We start from the raw sequence: 20464 nt of genomic DNA, 5'->3' as shown, positions 1-20464 counted from the left end.
CCTTTTCTGATCTCTAAAGAGGTGTACACATGAGACGTCAGCATACGGCCTCTATCCTGTACAACCACGCAAACTTTAGTTGTTTTTATTACGTACCATTAAAAATGCTTGCGTATATGGGTAAGGTGCATCTGCGTCACTGTCCACCTTCAAAGTAGGCCATTTTCACTTGACATGTAAGTTTTAAAATGGAATTTTTTGCAGTATTGTTGATTGTGTCTTAAAATAAATGCACAACTTGTTACTAGAACAATATTACATCATCAATATGATATTGGCTCAACTCTGAGCTGTTATCAACACGATAGAAAGGTGTTCAGAAGATGCAGATAGAGAATGTCTCATCTCTAATAAATATGGGTGATTGATTTCCTCCATTAGGTCAGTACCCATCCTTAATACAGACCTGATCAAAATCTTTAGACTCGTTGAAAAATTGCAAGAATATGCATTTTTCACATTTGGACCTTAATGAGGTTTTAAGTAGAGCTACAATATGCAAAAGCAAGAAGTTGGAGAGAAATTCAGACATTTAATGAAAAAGGGATTCTGGTTAGCACTCATTAAATCATGCAAACCTTAAACCTCTTACTCTAACCGGAATCCAAACAAGGAATCAGAATCGGAAAACCAGAATAGTTCAAATCCCAACAATGTCCAACCCTACTTAGAGATGAGCACCTTCATAGAAAGTTGTTAACATGTCAATGTTAATGATATTTCTAATTGCCATCATTAGACAGGTACTGAATTTAGGTAGCTTTTTGTGCCTCAAGCTTCTTATTGATCTCCTTGTATTTTTGCGGCAGTTCATATTACACGACGGAGTGTTCATCTTGCAACTTGAAGACTGCATGTTCGATCACTGTGTCCTCTTTCGCCATGTTGAAGTATCCTTGAAGGAAAAACTACCAAAGCACTAGTCTCCCTCCATGGCAGCATATGCAATAAATGCAGAGCGTCTACCACAGTTTGTTATTATTACTTTATATGAGGTTTTTGTTTTGATGCGTGGCTCAGCGATGTGAACTTAATGAGTGTTGAAGGCCGCAGAGGTACCGTCATCATGCATACAGTAGGACAGGGAACAGCCACTTCTTGCAGGCACACCCTGCATGTGTGACAGTCCTGCCGACAATACACTGCCACACTCATCATCCAGATGGCCACACTGATTGCCACTGAATGCTAGATAACTACCATCTACAGCAGTCCCTGCAAGGCTTCATTTTTCTCTTTCATAGTATTCACTATGACTAACCTTTTTTCACGGACATGTAGAGACTGGTACTATGTCATCAATCTTTTCATATTGAATGTAACAATCTGGAAAGCACCAACATAATAAGAATAACAGAATAAGTTAATTCCTAAAGCAAACCTCTTCAGCTCAAATCTCAGAATATATTTGGTTTTCTCCTTGAAAAAAACACATATTTTGACACGATTAATTATGAAGACAACAGACATTAATTTCTGACAGAAATCATGAATGAGGGAGCCTTTTGTCAAATAAATGTGTGTGCCTGCTGATGGTCAATGAAATCCCGCAATAAAAACTGCCCCTTGAACTCATTTTTTATTCCAGCCCTCATCCTTGTACATGATATTTTACCTTTATCTACCATTCCCTACTTTGTGACATGTCATGGTCCACTATTCCCCTTGAACCCTTCTCCTAAATTACCATGATATCCTCTCCATTTAGGTTCAGGATGAGTTCATGATATTATTTCAAGGTCGTTCCCACCCGGGACAAGACCTTTTGCGCCGTCATTTGTCCACACGGAGATCCCGAGGCCCTTTGCTGTCTCCGGGAGAGATGATCTGGACAGACAGTGGCGATGGACCATGCACTGCATGGCCAGTGCATGAGCCAGAGGGCCAGGGTCACTCTGCCAGCTGGTGCCAGATCTCTCTTGTCTCTCAAACCTCTCATGTCTGCCATCAGGGTTGACATTAGGTTTTCTAATAAGGCTTCTAGCTGCTCACCCCTTCGAAGGTGCGACTCGGGCAGCTCCTGGCCATGCTCTAGTCACAGCTGAACTAGCGGACCCAGATGTCTTGTTTGTCGTCTTGGCGCCTCTGCCTCAGGAACGACATACATAGAGCTTTTGATTGACGCATGCACTCTGTATACTTTGGGGGTTAACAGTTCACCAGATTAACATGATTGACTGTGGATTGAATAATAGGATATTTTTTCAATTTCTGTCAGAATGTTCTGAACTCCTGTTTCTGTTAGTTGTCTCTGCTGGTTGCAGCAAGGTATTGCACAACAACTAATTTGTGTAAGGTACTGCAATCTATTTCATAATTTGCTCAATAATGTGGATTCAAGTTACATGTGACTCCAATTTACCCTAAGGATGTTTGTGTTTTCTCTACTGACTCAACAGATAGGCTTGATAAGGTTATTTCCTGCTATTTATCCATCCATCCATTTTCGATGCTGCTTATCATCACTAGGGTCGCGGGGGTAGACTGGGGCTTTCCCCAGCTGACTTTGGGTGAGACACAGGGTGCATCCTGGTCGCCAGCCAATTGCAGGGCACGCAAATTTACAAATTACAAATTTCCCCACTGAGGGACGAATAAAGGCATATCTTAACCATTGTACCTTTGCATAAGTGACAAATAAAGGGCTATTCTATTCTATCATATTCTATTCTTATTCAGTTCTATTCACTCTCACATTCGTACCTATGGACAATATAGACTCTCCAAATCACCCAGCATTTTTTTGGAATGTGGTAGGAAACATGGAGAACTGCAAACTCTATGCAGGGATGCCCAAACAGATATTTAAATCCAAATCTTTTTTTTTTTTCCCTTTATTTGGGCAAATATGTGAATCATTACAGTGCATTTCTTACATCAATCAAAATATAACTTTCCATTATTTACATTTGTATTCAGCTATCTGATCACAAGCCCAAAAGGAGTAGGCTGAAGCAAAAGCTTATAAATGCCTACCCCTTTTTGCAGGATATAATCATGTTCATGCCACTGTCTTGTTTCCCCTGTTATTATTTTCATTGTATTATTATTATTATTATTATTATCATTATTATCATTGTTGTTATAATCTTTATCATTATTACCATCATTATAATCATCATTAATATTACTATTTTCATCATTATAGTTAAAAATTTTGTGATTTTTTTTATTTTTAATTATTTGGTATTAATTAATTGATAGGATATTTCTTTTTCCTTGAACAGACTTTGAATGTTTCCTGGTAAGAGTTTATGTTTAGCTTTGTAAATGATCTGTAAGGTTTTCAAGGATATTATATCTGCAAATTTGAGCAGTTTGGATTTGAGGAATAATGGGTTAGTATGCTCTATGACACCTACCTTATGTATATGCCGAATTGCTCTTTTTTGCAGGAGGACCAGAGGTTGCAGATTGGTTTTGAAGTTGTTTCCCCATATCTCTGAACAATAAGTCAGATATGGCATTACAAGTGTGGAATATAGGATGTGAAGAGATTTATAGGTTAAAACATGTCTTGCTTTACTGAGAATTGCAACATTTTTTGCCATTTTTTTGCTGTGTAGTTAATGTGTGATTTCCAATTTAATTGGCTATCGAGAATTACACCTAAAAATCGGATTTCATTAACTTGTGTGATTGTTGTTCCACCAATTGAAATTTTAATCTCTTTGTTTTTTAATTGCTTTCCAAAATATACACATTTTGTCTTGTTCATGTTCAGTGATAATTTGTTTGAATCGAACCATAATTTAATCTTGAAAAATTCTGATGTTATTTTGTGGATCAATTCATCAAGATTTTTTCCTGAGGAAAACAAACTAGTGTCATCAGCAAAAAGAACTGGTTTTAAAAAGTCTGACACATGACACAGATCATTAATATATAATGAGAAAAATTTGGGTCCTAGCACAGAGCCCTGGGGGACCCCACAGGTTACTTGCAAATGTTCCGAGTTATAATTTTCCATACTAACGTACTGTACTCTTCGGTCTAGGTAACTTCGAATCCATTCTAATGCTAATCCTCTTATTCCATATCTGTCCAATTTCCTCAGTAGAATATCATGATCTATGGTGTCAAAAGCTTTGCTCAAGTCCACAAATATTCCAATGGAGTGATTTTTATCTTCAAGAGCAGATGATATTGTTTCTACAGTGTCCATGAGTGCTAAGGCTGTTGAATACTTGGATCTGAACCCATATTGAGCATCGGACAGTAGTGAATGTTTGTTCATAAATTTTTCCAATTGATTATTGAATAACTTTTCGAGAATTTTTGAGAACTGCGGTAATAATGAATTAGGTCTAAAGTTATTAAAGTCCTGTTTGTCACCTGATTTATATACTGGTATAATTTTGGCTATTTTCATTTTGCTGGGGAATACACCTGAACTGAAAGACAAATTACATATGTGTGTCAGTGGTAAAGCTATATGTTTAATTGTGGATTTAATTGTTGACATGTCGAGATCATTGTAGTCTGTTAATTTCTTACTGATGAATTTGTTAACTGTTTGTATAATTTCATTTGGTTCGACTGGGGATATGAACATGGATGAGGTATTACGTTCTGTTAAATTTTCTTTCCAGCCTAAGGGGAGTACTGGATCTGGTATTTCCCTGGCCAGTGTTGGTCCCACATTTACAAAATATTCATTTATTTTATTTACCACAGTATTTTTATCGAAACATTCTTTGCCTGCAATGCGGAAAAAATTGGGGTAATTATTAGATTTTTTTCCTTTGTTTATCACAGTTTTTAGAATACTCCAAAAAGCCTTCATATTATTTCTGCTTTTTCCTAACTCGGTCACTTCCCAATCTCCTGACTGTGTAGACATCATGTTAACCACTAGGCCGCCGTGCGGCCAGCTATTTATATGCACGAAAAATATATACAATATATTTTACCATCTTGTACAGCATGTGGCAGGTTATCACACAGCATCTTCCAAAGAACACTTACACAACATCAAGCAGTCATAATCAAGATAGACAGTACAAGTCCTTGTATTATGTTCCTCTCTATCAATTAAAGATAAATATACAACCAGCACCAATGTAAAGTCATCTCTAGTGTGATGTGGCTTATTGTGCTGCTGAAATGGAGCAGTGCCTGGCTCAGCAGCCGTGCACTCAGCACTCTGCAACCCATCCAGGTGGAACAAAGTCCCCTCTCTGCATCTCAATCTGCATGTTTCCTGTTGAAAAAAAAACCCTCACCAACAATCTGACATCTCCATGCCTAAAGCCATGTTCATCTGCTAAAGAGCATACAATTTGTTAATCATTTTCCTCACGTGACACTTTCCCACATTCCGCTTGGATAAGCAAACAGGCTGATGAGGAAGGTGTGCATTCCTTTGTGATGGTTAGAAATAAGTAAAGTGCTCCGGTGTTCTCAGCGGACAGCAAAACTATGCAGTGCAAAAAATTAAATCCAACATGAACTGTAAATAAAATATACGCAAAATAATTTATTCTGTACTATGTACTATTTTGCAATGCAATGTGTGACAGGCAACAACAAGTGGAAATAACACAATGACAAACATTGTCCAGTCAATGATGAGCTCCTGTTTGCACATATTTACTCATGCAGCCAATCAATTCATTAACAGTGTGTTGCTTAGTATAGGCTTGTGTATAGCTATTGGTGCAGCGGACTTACTGAATACAGGACGTTTATGCTGAGTTTGAGTGTTGAAGTTGTTTTTTTTCCGTTGACAAAGTAAACACATACAGCAAATATGCTATCACTTTTGAGTACATTTCCAGAAGAAAATAGTCCCAGAATAGGCTGCTGCAAAACAGAAAGGAAATTAAAGTATACATAATGAACAAACTAAATGATCAACGAGGACCCTGTGATTGGCTGGTGACCAGTTCAGGGTGTACCCCGCCTCTCGCCCGAAGACAGCTGGGATAGGCTGCGGCAAGCCTGCGACCCTCATGAGGACAAGCGGTATACAAAATGAATGGGTGGATATTAAACAAGGAAAGAAATAGAACAAGTCAGTGTTTCCTACAAGTTTCAGATCATTAATTGGATGAGATAGTTGTACGGCTTGTTTTGTCTGAGATTGGCAATAAACAAAGCCACAATGTAATTTGTAAATGTAATTTTTACCTACTTGGGTGCGCATGTTCCTGGAAATGAGTTGCACTTTCTGTACCTTTTCCTTTCATTTCCATAACATGTTCATACCAGCGTAAACAAGGGTATAACTGAAGAAGTGCATCTCATCCTCCTTTGTGTGGTACAAGGTGGGGATGTTCCGATCCACATTTTTTAACGTTCAATCCAACCAGTTACTGATGTTTTTTTGTTTTTTTTTTAATAATAAGCTTTTGTTTACAACCATGAATTTGTGGAATTTAATACAGTTATGAAAAAAGCTTTAAAACTAACACAGCAGGACCACCTACATGATTTGGCTTTTGTAACAAGCCAAGGTCCCTAATCCAATAAAAGTCCAACCAATAATAGATAAAAATGGAAGACATGGGAGTGCAAAACACATTTAGGGTAGGAGTAATCATTTGATCAATGGATCAATTTATGGTGAGTTTGAACGTATGACTTTTTTTTTTTTTTAAACACACCCCCTTCAACATAATAGTAATTTATTGACAGTCCTTAGTAAAAACAACTAGTGGTTACAATGGAAATTCTAACCGGGCACAGTGAGGAAGAGGTAGGCATGCTGAAGATACAAAGCCAAAATATCCAACATCCAAAGTGAAACTAACTTTACCACGGCACACCTGGACATTTCTGCATTTTATCCTTCTTCTGGGTGGCAGGAGTTGAGTTGCAACCAGTTTTTAGGCACATTACCGTATCTACCGTGTATGGCCCAGAGTGACAAACGTCATATGTGGCAGAAGCCGATTCTATTGGCTGCCGATCCCAATCTTGAAGATTAGATTGGGATGTCCCTAATACACGAGGCATACATACTGTATAGTATGCTATTTCCCTGGAGTACATAGACTCATAGATTACTACTTAAATAGGATTTTTTTTTAGAAACCATCCTTTTCAAATTGTGTTTTATATGTTAATAAATGAGTACCTTTTTACAGTATGATACTGTAAAAAGGTGGCATAGCATAATATGTGCATGAGACTGGGCTGACCACATAAACAGAACTGCATAAATACAGGACATCAAGTCACCTCACTTTGCTGAGGTGTGGGAGTTGCATTACTACCAGAGTGATGTATGACCTGACGTCCCAGCTCACGGCTCAAGTTACAAGACTTATGCTGCGCTACACAGATAACTTTCCGTATATGGAGTCAGTGGCTAGCTACAGTAATGTATGGACGCATGTTGTTGCCAAAGCTCTGACTCAGCTCGCTGACTTGTGCATCATACCCTGACCCCTTAACACCATGTTTTAGACATGCACTGTGTATTTGCAGGCTTTTCTCATGAATGGCGGATATTGCGGATATTATCAAAAATGTAACAATGCAACATGCAGTATGGTACAGTCAAACCTTTTTTTCCCCATAGAAACAAATAAAGCAAAACAGAGCGTAATGAAGGTTATTTGAAGTTTTGTTCAACTTTAGAGGCACATTTTCCTGCACCTTTTGGTTAAATTCACAATTACAATTAAGTGTACATCTCAGAGGATTTTTACTGCTTTTAAAAACTTATCTACATAAAACACACACAAACTAAAGTGTATGTAAATGCATTTTTTCTACATTGATTGGAAAATAGAAAGTACTAGCCCTGTAATGGTACTGCATCCTCATGGTATGTACCTCAGTATCAAGGCCATGGTTTTGTTTTTGGTACAATAGAACAAAATGCAAAACATACAACTGCTTAAATTTAGTTTTTAATGATTTTTAAAATGAAGCCTGGACATGCAATTGCAATGTGGTGGTATTCTCCAATAAACACAATTATCAAATAAAAACTAAAAAATATAATCTATTAGCTACATATGAAGCTTTTGGTTCGGTGCAACATTTTTTTATTAAATATGTCTAATATCTGATTTTAATATAATCTATTTTCAGTCAAGCCTCGAGTATTGTTTTGTAATATTAGAGATACTCCTTTACTACTAAAAGGTGATTATTTTATTTCCCATTGAATGCATCATGAGTGTGGATTTGCTTTGCCCGTTTCTTGTTGAACAAGCAAATGTTTCTTGTGTAACCAATAGGTGTGTCACAAGACAAGATAATACACAATATTCAGCTATGGCTCTATCTATGGATCAAACGTGATCGAGTGAATTCTCTTCCTGGATGTTTGTAGCACAAAAGATAACGACAACACAGGGCAATATATTGCAGCAAAAAATTATATATATTTGTTGTGTGATTAATTAATGTATTATCATCACAGGCAGGTGGCCACATTTTTTTTTTTTGGTCACATTTTAATCTTGCAGGCTCTTGGTACACGAGATCTTGTGGGACGCCCCCAATAACCAATCCAATGTTGCTTTGTCCCCTCAGGTTACCTTCACAAAGAGGAAGTTTGGATTGATGAAGAAAGCGTATGAGCTGAGCGTACTGTGCGACTGCGAGATCGCCCTCATTATTTTCAACAGCTCCAACAAACTGTTCCAATATGCCAGCACAGACATGGACAAAGTGCTGCTGAAGTATACAGAGTACAACGAGCCCCACGAGAGCAGAACCAACTCTGACATTGTCGAGGTGAGTGTCAGGCTCTGACCTTGCGTGTGAATTCTATACTCGCATCGCTGTTGCACACAAAAAAATGATCAAATTTTGTATGGAATAATTATATTTGGATGCAGTTCAGGGAATATACCCTCATTAACAGTCATTATTACCCTTAGAATACTATAAAAACAGCATTGTCAATACAATAGACCCTAGGTTCCCCAAAGTGGGGTATGTGTACGCCCAGGTGTACGCTGATTGTAATGGGGGGTATGTGAATATAAATTAAAATCAATTTGCAATTACGAGTGCACCTGAAGGCCTCACAGTGCAAGGAGAACGCTACACAAAGGAGACAGACCTTAAGTGAGTTTGATGATTGTTTTGTGCATTAAGAGTGAATATTTTGTTTAAATTGCTGTTCCAATCTCCACACAGCTCGGCACTGTGATAATGAGGCTTTGTCGTTGATTGTATGTATATTTTTTGTAAGTTTGGCTTCATCATGACTTATAAACTTCCCCCTTAAATTTGGTATTAAATGAATATGCAGACCTAAACTACAGCCATCCTGGGTGGATGAAAATAGTGAGGCTGAAATTCAAGCCATTCAAATGGAAGGATGCCAACATCAAACATAAAATATATGTAGGACTTATTTATTTATCAGTGCTTATGTCAAATATTATCAAAAAGCGACCATGCAAAATACACATATGACATGACTTCAATTCAAAAATGTCTGAAGAGTTTGGGACATGTAACAGTTTACTCTTAGTCACCAGTCAGATACAACACAGGAGGTCTGCACTCCCTGATAAGTTCAGCCGCTCTCATGTCCACTAACGGGAGAAGAAAACCTATCTGTGCTGGTGCAGTTGCTGCTGACCACTAAGTACGACACTGTTTCCCCAAAGATATAATACATGTCATCAGGCTGGCTGTATTGTACAGTAGATATTCAGTAGTGTTTTGTTTACAAACCAGTAAAAGGTTTTTGGCAGCTGTGTGCCCTGCATTGAGTGGACAAGAATGCCAATGCTTGTTATGCCAGAATAGTATTAGCATAAGCAAGCAAGTTACATTAAAATAATGAAGGTGAGTTCTTGTTGGAAAAGTTATCTTAAAGTTGTACAATTTAGTTTGCTCACAATTTTGGGGAAAAATACATTGCATAGAACGCAGGGTATTAATCACCAACAGTAAATCAAATCAAAAATAAAGAACACATTAAGGAATGCATGGTGGAAATTTCGCTATGGTTTGTTTAACAGTTCTAAATGTGCAGAGACAATGTTCCGTTTTTGACATAACCGGACCACCTTGCTGGACCCAATCCACTAACCAAATTAAGTCCCAGCAACTAAGGCCCTGTCCACACAGGAGGCGGGTATCTCATCATTCATTCATTCATTCATTTTCTACCGCTTATCCTGTGTTTACATCAGAAACAACAAAGATGCCCTCAGGACTGTGTTGGTTATAGCTAGTTTCCAAGCGCTTTTTGCTTGCTTTTATTTGCAAGCCCAAATATTGCTTCACTTTAAAGAGCAGAGGCGAAGAAAAAACTTTGAGGTCGGCCATCTTCAAATAACAATTTCCCGTCTGAGGCGTCCTCCTCGTATCAGGCTCTGACGTCGATTTGCTTTGGCAACATTCCCAATCAACATTTTCTTGCGTCTTGTTGACTTTGTATTCTAAAACAACATTTAGAAGTAATTCTGCCTCGTCAGTCCACACAAACAAGTTGCGTTTTATGTTTGGGGAAGTGAAAGGATGACAGCGGATGATTCTGATTGGATAGAATTTTAGGAACAATACATACAATACAAGGTTGTGTGGACACTATTTTATGTAGTTTTAAAAATATGCGGTTTTAAATGTACCCTGCTAGTGTGGACAAGGCTTGGTCTCTTATGTAAATTAGCCATGCAGTTGCTGGTTGCCTCCATGTCCAGGCTGCTCTTGGTTGTCACGTGTTGTCAAATTTTTGTCATCCATCATTCTCCAAAGCTAGATAACATATCAGCTGCAGAGGAGGGGATTGATCGAATTAGAAAAGTATTTTATTTCGTGGAATTAGAGATATTAAATGTAGCCTAGAAGAGTCAGCTGTGGCCCATTATCTTTTATTCATGCCTCTGCTGCTTGTGAATTACCTGCTTGGCAGAGCTGCGGGAGAGTGCTCTGGCAAGCAGTCGCCTCGTGTAGTTGCTCTTTCATCAGGGGCCCATGTAGCAAAAGCTTGGGCTCACCTGCATAAAAAATAAATGGATGCATTCCTTTCTTACATAATGATGCCCACAAATGTCTTCATGCCGTGTCTCTCAAATGAGATTTCACTTGTTTGTCACCAAAAGTTTGACTCTCACCACACCTTTATTTGACTTCTGATCTGTGGTCAACCAATGTATGTTTTTTTTTTTAAGTCAACATCCAGCATAATAGTGTATAATGTAACACCAATACACCACTTCCCTTCTGGCTACTCTCAAGGAAGCTGCACAAAAAGTGCTGTTGTGTCAATTTACTTGCCCCGCATCTTTGCTGTATGCACAATCCCCCTTCTGCCTACTGTAGGCTACATGGTGAAGGCTCAGAAGTGAAGAAGCAGAGCAGAAATAACCAGACCATTCCACTTCAGAGCATCACCACACAACCTCTTTTAGTTGTCAGTGTCAGAGGTGGCTGATGATCTGTTGGACGTCTATCGTGTCCTCAGAGAAGGATGGTATTTTGCACGTTTGCAGACAACTTCTACAGGCTTTTTAAGGCACTTACAATCATGGGAAGCGGTCACTCTTTCCCCAGTTTATCAATAGAAATGAGCCTCACATGAGGGCACTTTTGCTGGACACTTACCGAAATGTTTAAATTGTGTTACAGCAATCTTATGCCATGTAAACAATCATGTGCCTATTTGTCCACATTTGGGAGGCCACTGAATACGATCACATACTTTTCACAGGGATGGTCATCCTGTGTGAGAAACTAAATCAAAGGTCACATTCCTGCTCACTAGTACCATCTGTAGATAAAGGCTGGGCTGTACAGTGTGGGAGAACATGTCTTCATGTTTTCCCCAGATGGATGGAAGCCTGGCCTGCAGTTTGATAACCCAGTGGAGGGCTGTGGACTTTGTCTCAGACTTGGCTCGTAGTCCAAAGCAGAGCAGCCGGCTCAGGGTTTTTTTTTCCCTTTGTGAACGATAATGGAGTGTACTTGCATGTGATTTATTTTTCAGGAACTTTACCAGCACCAAGTAGTGATTGACGCTGTCAATGTATTTGTCAATAGTTTTCATACAACACCTCTGGTATTTGGACCCTCACTTCAAGCAGTCTTGGACTGTTGCTATTTGGTGTGCACCGTGATTGGGATGATGGCATTCACATTTGATGGAACAAACTACAACCAAACATTTGTGAGCACAGCCTTAGTAACAAAGTACAATGTATTTACAGTACATAAGCAGAATGTGCCTTGGCATTGTCCCGCCTGATTAACTGTGCGTGTCATGAGAGAAAGAGAATGTTCATTCATGCTCCAACATCCTAGATAATTCCAATTTAACAATTCATTAAAATTTTGATTGTATTTGTATTTGGCAGATGTGCCTTGTCTCAGAGAGAAGTCAGCAGTTGTTATTTGGCTTTCGAGTATCATGGTTAATCTTGTGTTTGTAGACTGTCTTTATAGTTTTCTAGTGTGTCAATTCAGAGTTTATGCATTATTCTATTTTTAAGGAGTGTTGCATCGGTGGGGCGAACGGTGCCGGAGTGGTTAGCATGTTGGCCACACAGTGAGTAGATCAGGTTCGATTCTCTGCTTGGGCATCTTTGTGTGGATTTTGCATGTTCTCCCCGTGCGTGGGTATTCTCCAGGTACTCTGGTTTCCTCCCACATTCCGAAAACATGTTGGGTTTATTGGCGACTCCAAATGGTCCATAGGTGTGAATGTGAGTGTGAAAGGTTGTTTGTCAATATGTGACCTGTGATTGGCTGGCCAGGGTGTACCCCGCCTCTCGCCTGAAGACTGCTCGGATAGGCTCCAGCATACCCGCTTTGTCCTCGTGAGGATAAATGGTGTAGAAAATGAATGAATGAATAGAAAATCTGAGTTATTCATCAATAACTGTCTAATGCTGATGTTGTGGTCATTCCTTATTACATGTGTAGACAGTATAGCAAAACGCAGCAAGTGATATTTGATGTGCGAATAGCGTTGAACTTACCAGAGATGTCTTTAACTGCAAACATATCTGTAATGTTTTGTATCATTGAATTAAAGGCAATGTTTTTCCTCACCTATTTGGAGCCATGTTCTTTGGGACCTATTTTGGGATGAGGTTCAGTCTCCTGAAAGGGGTACCAAAAGCGTGAAAAGGGAATATTGGAAAGAAAAAATGGCATTTTCTAAACAATTTTCTTATTAAAATAAAATATTTAATATACACAATACTACTATAAATTATTCAAACTTACCTTAAATTCTCCAAAACGGCGGCAAATTCTGAATGTCCTGAAATCACAGCAACTGAAATGTAAGTGCCACCACTTTGTATTGTTGTCTTTTTGTAACACACATTTGCATGTCACAAAATGGCGATGCACAAACGGGCCAACTTTGTGTTGCTGCACAGTTCCTCATGACAGGTTTTATGGCATTGCTTCGATTGCGTATCTTATTGAATTCTTTTTATACCACAAATGAAAATGCTGCAGTTAGTCATTAGATTAATCTAATAATCTTCACTCTTCCTTCCCTCTTCCCGTGCAGAGCTAATGAGATTTTGCTCTTGCTCCACTTTAACCTCACACCATTCTCTCTGACACAAGAATGTTGCCTGTCGCCAGGAGAGAGATTTAAAATCACCTGGAAACGTTACAGAAATTCATCCGATTCATACTTTAATGCAATAAAGGTGCATATTACATGGCCACACATTGGGATGCAACTTTAGTCAAATACCAAACTATCCATGGTAGTAAATAAATGACCTTCAGTATCATACAAAGACTGGCTTGCATGTCTTTTTATCCTGATGAATTGTGAAACTAAACAAACAGCGATCATTCATAGGGAAATTTGGCTTATCTTCCCCATAATAAATAGGGGTTGCCATTGTTACTTGGAGGGGAATAAACGGGCAATTCTTTCTCTTTTCATGAAATAACACACTCCCTTTCACGAGACCTCTTCAGTATGAGGAAATGAGCATATAATTATCAGTCTGTTTCCATTAGGTGTCATTTTGCGATCGCTATCAACTTTCTTTTTTTATGAATGGATGTGTATAAATCTTTCAATACAATATGTAAATTCTGACCATTACAGAATGTCAATCACATTTTGTGTTTCTAAAACTCTGAGCCGAATGTAGACTCATGTTTATTACTGACCTATTATAAAACATCGAAACTCGACATTTTCACTATAATTTTGGAAAACAAGATAAGTAATTAAAACAGTTTAATTAAAAAGTAATTCAGAAGTTTACGATTACATAGCAAATGTGTTTGTTCATTAAAGTACAGTCAAATATTGTTTGATGTAGATTAATGTCTTTAAAGGCATACATACAATACATTATTTGAAGAAAGTGTTGGAAGAAATGAGCACTGTGAGATATAAGGGGTTGTGATAGAGGTGAGGGTGGGGGGGGGGTGTAAGTTAGATTGTCAATCAAATCCTGCACACTGCAGTGATTAAGGCTCATTTCTACCTTAATGAATGCAAATTGGCACATCTGCTATGGTGGGCTAGCTGTCCGGGCTCTTCAATTAGCATGATTGATCAATTATCCTACTGCTGGTGGCTCGCCGGAAATGGAGGCTGCTTCTGCTGCTGCTGCTGAAGAGTGTGAGTGTGGCAAGGAAAAATGTAGTATCAGAGAGGAAGAATTGAGATTAAAACCTTTAACGAGAATTGCATTCTCCCTGGAGGTTGTGAACTCCTGTTTTGATACTTGTCTTATTGTTCCCATAATATGGATGGAACTCAGCTTCCCATAGATGACGTCTTTTTTGGACAGCTTGTACAGACAGTTGTGATGTACCTATGGTGCATTGTTGTAGCCAGAATTACTCTTATTTGGTCACAATTGCTTCAAGGTGTCATTGATTAATTGCACATTCTTAACAATGAATTAATAATTATACCCATTCTTTATCACCATGCTTTAGAATTTCTCCCATTTTGTGCTTTCAACAGAAGTCAAAAGCATAAATGATGAGAACCCATCTTTAAGCAGAATCAAATATCACCATATTGACATAGACTTATTGTGTTGATGTTGTAGGCCTTTCCAATATATGGAACATTTTCCGCCTGCACATTTTTTTAATCTTCTGTGCACTTTCTGGCTCCTGTGATTTTTGAATATTATTTTATTGCAACACACACTTATGATAGTATTTTTTGAAATGACAGTGTGGTAGCTACTGTCTGAATGTTTAAATGCACATAAATAAATATATTGCATGAATTAGTGTAAAAAAAATCATAGTAACATACTTGGATTATGCAATTAGAAAGTAGTTCTACTGGAGCGAAACTGACATTCTGTGCATACGACAGTGTCCACAGCGACCTGTAACCTGGAATTAATTGTGACCAAGTGGGTCATGATTGTGTATAAATAATTAAACGTTTGCTATATACTCATTACTAGTAACAGCTGAAGCTCCTACAGTATGTGTCAATATTCAGCGGTTGCTTGTAGCCGCTCAGGCTAATTCTACGTGTCCACGTAACTTGGCCATGTAACTTTAGGCTGGTCGCTCATGAATGTGTAGAAAAACAAACAGCTATGTCTACCATACAGTTAGTGGCTGTTAAAGCCATAAAGTGCAATACATATGACTGGATATCACTCAATTCCAATTGTAAAACAGAAGTGTTCTTTAGCCCAATCGTTAAATGTATCACATACAGTCTTATCATAATGGTTATGTGACAATATATTTTACGTTGTCTGCAAATTTATTTTTTATTTTGCCACAGTTAAAGACATGCAAATGGGTGCGAGCCAAATGCTGGGTTTTTCAAGTGTCCCTTTTAATAGGACAAGGACTCTTTTTCCTGTGGGGTTTCAGTGAAAAAGATTCATCAGCCCTCGTGTAGTTATCTGAGCATAATGAAACAGTTATTGGATTGTTCATGTGGGTCTATGAGAAAGCATTCTGAGAAAGGAACAAATACGGCCATTCTTGTAATTGCTAAGCTGCAGTTTTTTGTGCTATATATATTTTTTTCTTTTTGTAGTCCCACTTCAGTTTTCATCTTCGTTTACCTTGTCATCCATTTCCTTCTTTTATTATCTCGGTGCTCTCTAGTATGATTCTTGTTACCAGGTTACTGCCAAGAGAATTTTGCTTTTGGCACACAACATGCTTCATTGACGTCAGCACTTCTTTTCCACCCTCTCAACTATGTTGCATATGTCTCATTTCACACAGAAGAGTCTCTTCCAAGAACACAAGATGAAAGGGAACACAAGTCAATTTTTCGAAACATTACTTACTGGTGATGCTAATGCTTCGTGTGAGATGTATTTTGTCTCCAAATATGGAACTAATAACACTCTCAACCCACCAAACAGAATCTGGCTACTAGATAAGTTATTTCTAATAAACCTTTTAGAAGAACTCATTCCATTTTGTTAGTAGTAAAATAGTAGAAGACCTGTTTCCTGTCTACATTTTTACATATACATTTTCAGTTAAAAGTATGCTAATACTTTGTGTGGTGCAGATGCTATAATGTCCCCAAACCACCCTCTACACACGTGATTCAAGGCTCACGATAACTATTATCTCACAATATGGCGATACAGTAATGATTGATCTAATGGCCAGGATATCTGTCATAATAATACTACTATTAATGATCCATCCATCCATTGTCTATACCGCTTACCCTCACTAGGGTTGTGGGCCTGCCGGAGCCTATCCCAGCTGTCTTTGGGCGAGAGGCGGGGTACACCCTGGTCGCCAGCCAATCACAGGGGAAAACATGCAAACTCCACACATATGCCAGAGCAGGAATCGAAAACGGGTCTCCTAGCTGTGTAGCCTGCGCGCTAACCACTCCTCCATCGTGTAGACACTATTTAAGAGAAAAATAGCTATGAAAAATAAACAAAGATTATTTGGCACCATCACCTTAACTTTAATCTGTCTTAACAGCGACATTATTTCATTGCAAAATTCCTGTAAACAAATGAGTGCCTTTCTATAGAGACATCAGTAACAAACCTATAGCTTATTTTATAAACAGTGACACCGTTTTATGAACAAAATTAGAAAATGTGTGCACATTTAATGTGTGTAAAAATCTGTTATTTTGATGTGGCATGTGGAAATGTGTTTGACTATTGCTAAGTGAACTAGATATCGGAGTGCTACTTGCAGCCGTGGAGGTTGTCTCTATTTCATGCACAACTTGCGAGAAGTCAGTGGCCAACCTACAATGCTTGGTTATATTAACAAGCACAACTCTCACACACACACACACATTAGTGTGCTATGAGGTAGCTGGTCTATGCTGCTGTGTTTTTTCAGCAGGGTATTAAAATCAAAAGTGTTGATACTTGTCGGGTGCATATCGATAATCAATCAGGAGATCAAATATGGCGATATACCACTATATGGAGATATTGTCACACTCATATTGTGCACCATAATCACTCTAGTGGACTAGTTTGGGCGATTCTTTAAATGTACGTATTCATAAATGTTAAAAATCCGGGGGAAGATTAATAAATTAACATGGAAAATATAAATACAACATGAAGCTATTGTAACTTGTCTATTTACTCTATAGTATCTTTAATGTAATTATCTAAATAATTAGAGTCAAACCTGGGTTTTTGTACATGGACATTTTCATATAATTCAGTGTTGAGAGTTTTTTTAGACTGGCATGCTGTTAACAGAGTGTACATATATGTATATAAGTGTTATTTGTGACGCAGTGATTTGCAATACTGCCATTCGTCGCTTGTGGGAAAGCTGGTGGAATTCTTCAGACGAAAAGAAAATGGGCTACAGATGCAAAACAGGTCTGTTGTGACAGTGGTGACCAACTCCAAATGTTCTTTGAAAACCAGCTACCACCTAGCCAGATGTGTAGCACATCACATTCACTATTGCGGAGGAGTTGGTTCTTCCACTGCCACAGATGGCTAGATGGAGATTTGAATGAGCCCCAGGCCACACTGTACAGGAAAATTTGGTCCCAGCGGTCAAAAAGAACCCCTGATCTAGGGTGTACCCTGCTTCTGAGGTGACCTTGAACAGGATACAGTGATGAAGACAATGGGTTGAGTTTAGGATTGTTTACAGAGCAGAAACACAGGACACGTACAACACAAGCAACCAGTGAACTCTGACTGCACTCTGCAAAGAGCACCAACCCCTGGCAATGTGTTGGACAGCAGGAATTAATTGTATACCTTCTCCAATCATAATAAATTTGTGTCGTATGAACCCTATGAAATGGGTCAAGTTCAGGCTGTCCTAATTTGGTTTGAACTAGTCTCGGAGAAGCAATGATACTAGAATTGTTAAAGATCATTTAAAGCAGCAGCCTGCCCTTGTGTTCTTCTGTGACCTTCAGTGAGGGGTGGATGGCTGCAGCGAGACCTAGCTTTTAATACAAAGGTGCTTCTTTGACTTAGCTCATGCAACAACCAGCTTGCCCTTGTGCCCCCCACCACCACCCCTCCCATTGTTCATACTGTGCAGCCAACCTCGCCTGCCCTGGGGCGAGGACAGAGCAAAGCCTGCTGGGATGGGGGGGTAGCTGGCAGTGTGCCATCTTCCCCCAGGAGCCTGGTCGAACCGGGGCCAAAGATGGAGGTTGCTGTGCCTGAGATTGATGAGGACTGGTCTGTGGTCAGGGTGTAGAGTGTTGCAGAACAGACGTCCTACTGGCATATCCCTGCCCTCACTGCTGCCCACCCCCAGCTTTATCGGAACTCCTAATTGTCCTCATGAATATTTTAGAGGCCAGCGAGGATGGGAGTTCAGGGTGGGGGGTATGGTTTCAAGGGCCCTGACAGCTAATGATCCACTCACGGAAAGGGAAGAAAGAGGTGGTGGTACAAGATTTCAGATGTCTTTGTTGGGTTTATAGATTAATATGATCACTTTTGACCAACTTCCCTTTTGGTATAGTATTGTCTGTACGTAGTGATGGGATTCATTTGACTTTATCATCAATTTATGCTTGATTTCCCTCTCGTCTACACTCAAAATATTCAATCTTGTGATTATTCTCCCCGGCTATGGGACAGACATAATGGGTGCAAATGCTGATCATACACAATATACATGCTATGATATGATGGGAGACATTAGTAGTCTAGTGGTTCACATAGCTGACTTTTCAGCAGCTGGCACTCGTCACAGCGATTGCTGGACCACCAGTACACTTTTAAGGTGTAAACATTTACCTTTTTATCCAATAGGAATGAATGGGGTTGATCCGATTCCATATCTTTCGATCCAGTGTAATGCACATATCAGAAATTGCTGATAGCGCCTATGGAGATTTCTCATCCATCCATGTCTGTGCTTTAATGTTGTCAGCAAACGTAGCTTGAGGAATATCAGCAAACATAGCCAAAAGAGTATCTGTGATTGTGGCTGTCTCCACACATCTCCGCATGCCGCACACACCCAAACACAACCACACATGCTTGAAGTGTTCACGTCCACACTAAACAGTCGGATATCAACACAACACAAAACTTCCAGGTCGGAACAATATCATACTTACAATATCATCATTTTTTTGAACAAATCCTTAATCAAAGCTCTTTGACTTACTTTGACAGAAACATTTACCCATGATTAATATTTGTGTCTAAATCCTCAGTTTGGAAAACCCTGATTTTAACCTTGGGTCCATTTTGGTCCATCTGTGAGGGGTTTGAATGACATATTCACACTATTTTTCCCTACAGAAGTGTTTTCCCATCTTACATGGGGGATGTGCTAATCGACCATTGGCTGAAGTGTCTGTCGCTTGACCAAGTGCAAATTATTTGCCCCAGAGAGTCTTTCAGAAGTGAAAGACGACATCAAAATGAAATTCAAACTGTTGAGTTGTGAACGCACCCCCTTCCTGTACTCATCCTTACAACAATAGTGTGGGCTAAAGGAAGGATATACTCCAGCCTCGTATCCTGTCATCAGTCCACTCTGTAATGTCTTTGGATCACTAGATTCAACCGGATATGTCTGGGACTTTATAGTTTTTTTGTTGTGTAATACTTGAACGTTAAATTTGGCCATTACACACTTTGGCCTGAAGACCAACCAACCAAAATGATTTTTTTTATTCCCCTAAAGTGAAGACAACAGCACCACCAGGGAATTGGAACATGGTTATAGAGAAAGTCTCTTAAGGTGTTATATAAGAAGAGGAATGTTCCTTGGCAGATAAAAGTCTTGCTATCAGCTGCCTCCCTAGCTGCTGATTTCCTAGTGCCTTCACATTCAAAGAAGTTCTTTGATAAGCACATTAGATGGAACAGCATGGACACAATAGTGATGTCATGAGGATTAGCATGCAACCTTTGTGAATCCTAGCGGCGGGCACAAGGGCCAATTCACAGCACCGCAGGGTGAAAAGACTGTGGCATGAGGCTTGGATGAGGTGGTTGCATGACTGCTTTTATGTACTGTATGTAAGTGAATGCTCTCAAAACTAGAAAGGCGCTCAGTCCAGCATAGACCCCCACACCAAGGTGGTCTGCAGAAAAACACAAATTATTCTTGGCAAAAA

At 39.0% G+C, this 20464-nt stretch overlaps 1 protein-coding gene across 9 annotated transcripts in view; it reads left to right on the top strand.

Moving 5' to 3' along the window:
* Nucleotides 1–20464, top strand: part of mef2aa (myocyte enhancer factor 2aa) — a 68434-nt gene that overhangs the window by 24495 nt on the left and 23475 nt on the right. For all 9 annotated transcript variants that reach the window (XM_058074718.1, XM_058074713.1, XM_058074720.1 and 6 more), the window contains exon 3: nucleotides 8494–8697. In XM_058074718.1, the coding sequence (XP_057930701.1) occupies nucleotides 8494–8697 (204 nt within the window). The remainder of the gene's footprint in view (nucleotides 1–8493; nucleotides 8698–20464) is intronic.

This window comes from Doryrhamphus excisus, chromosome 6 (assembly GCF_030265055.1).
Source record: "Doryrhamphus excisus isolate RoL2022-K1 chromosome 6, RoL_Dexc_1.0, whole genome shotgun sequence".
Classification (NCBI taxonomy): domain Eukaryota; kingdom Metazoa; phylum Chordata; class Actinopteri; order Syngnathiformes; family Syngnathidae; genus Doryrhamphus; species Doryrhamphus excisus.
The sequence above is the reverse complement of the archived record's forward strand: the minus strand, read 5'-3'. Positions and strand labels throughout refer to the sequence as shown.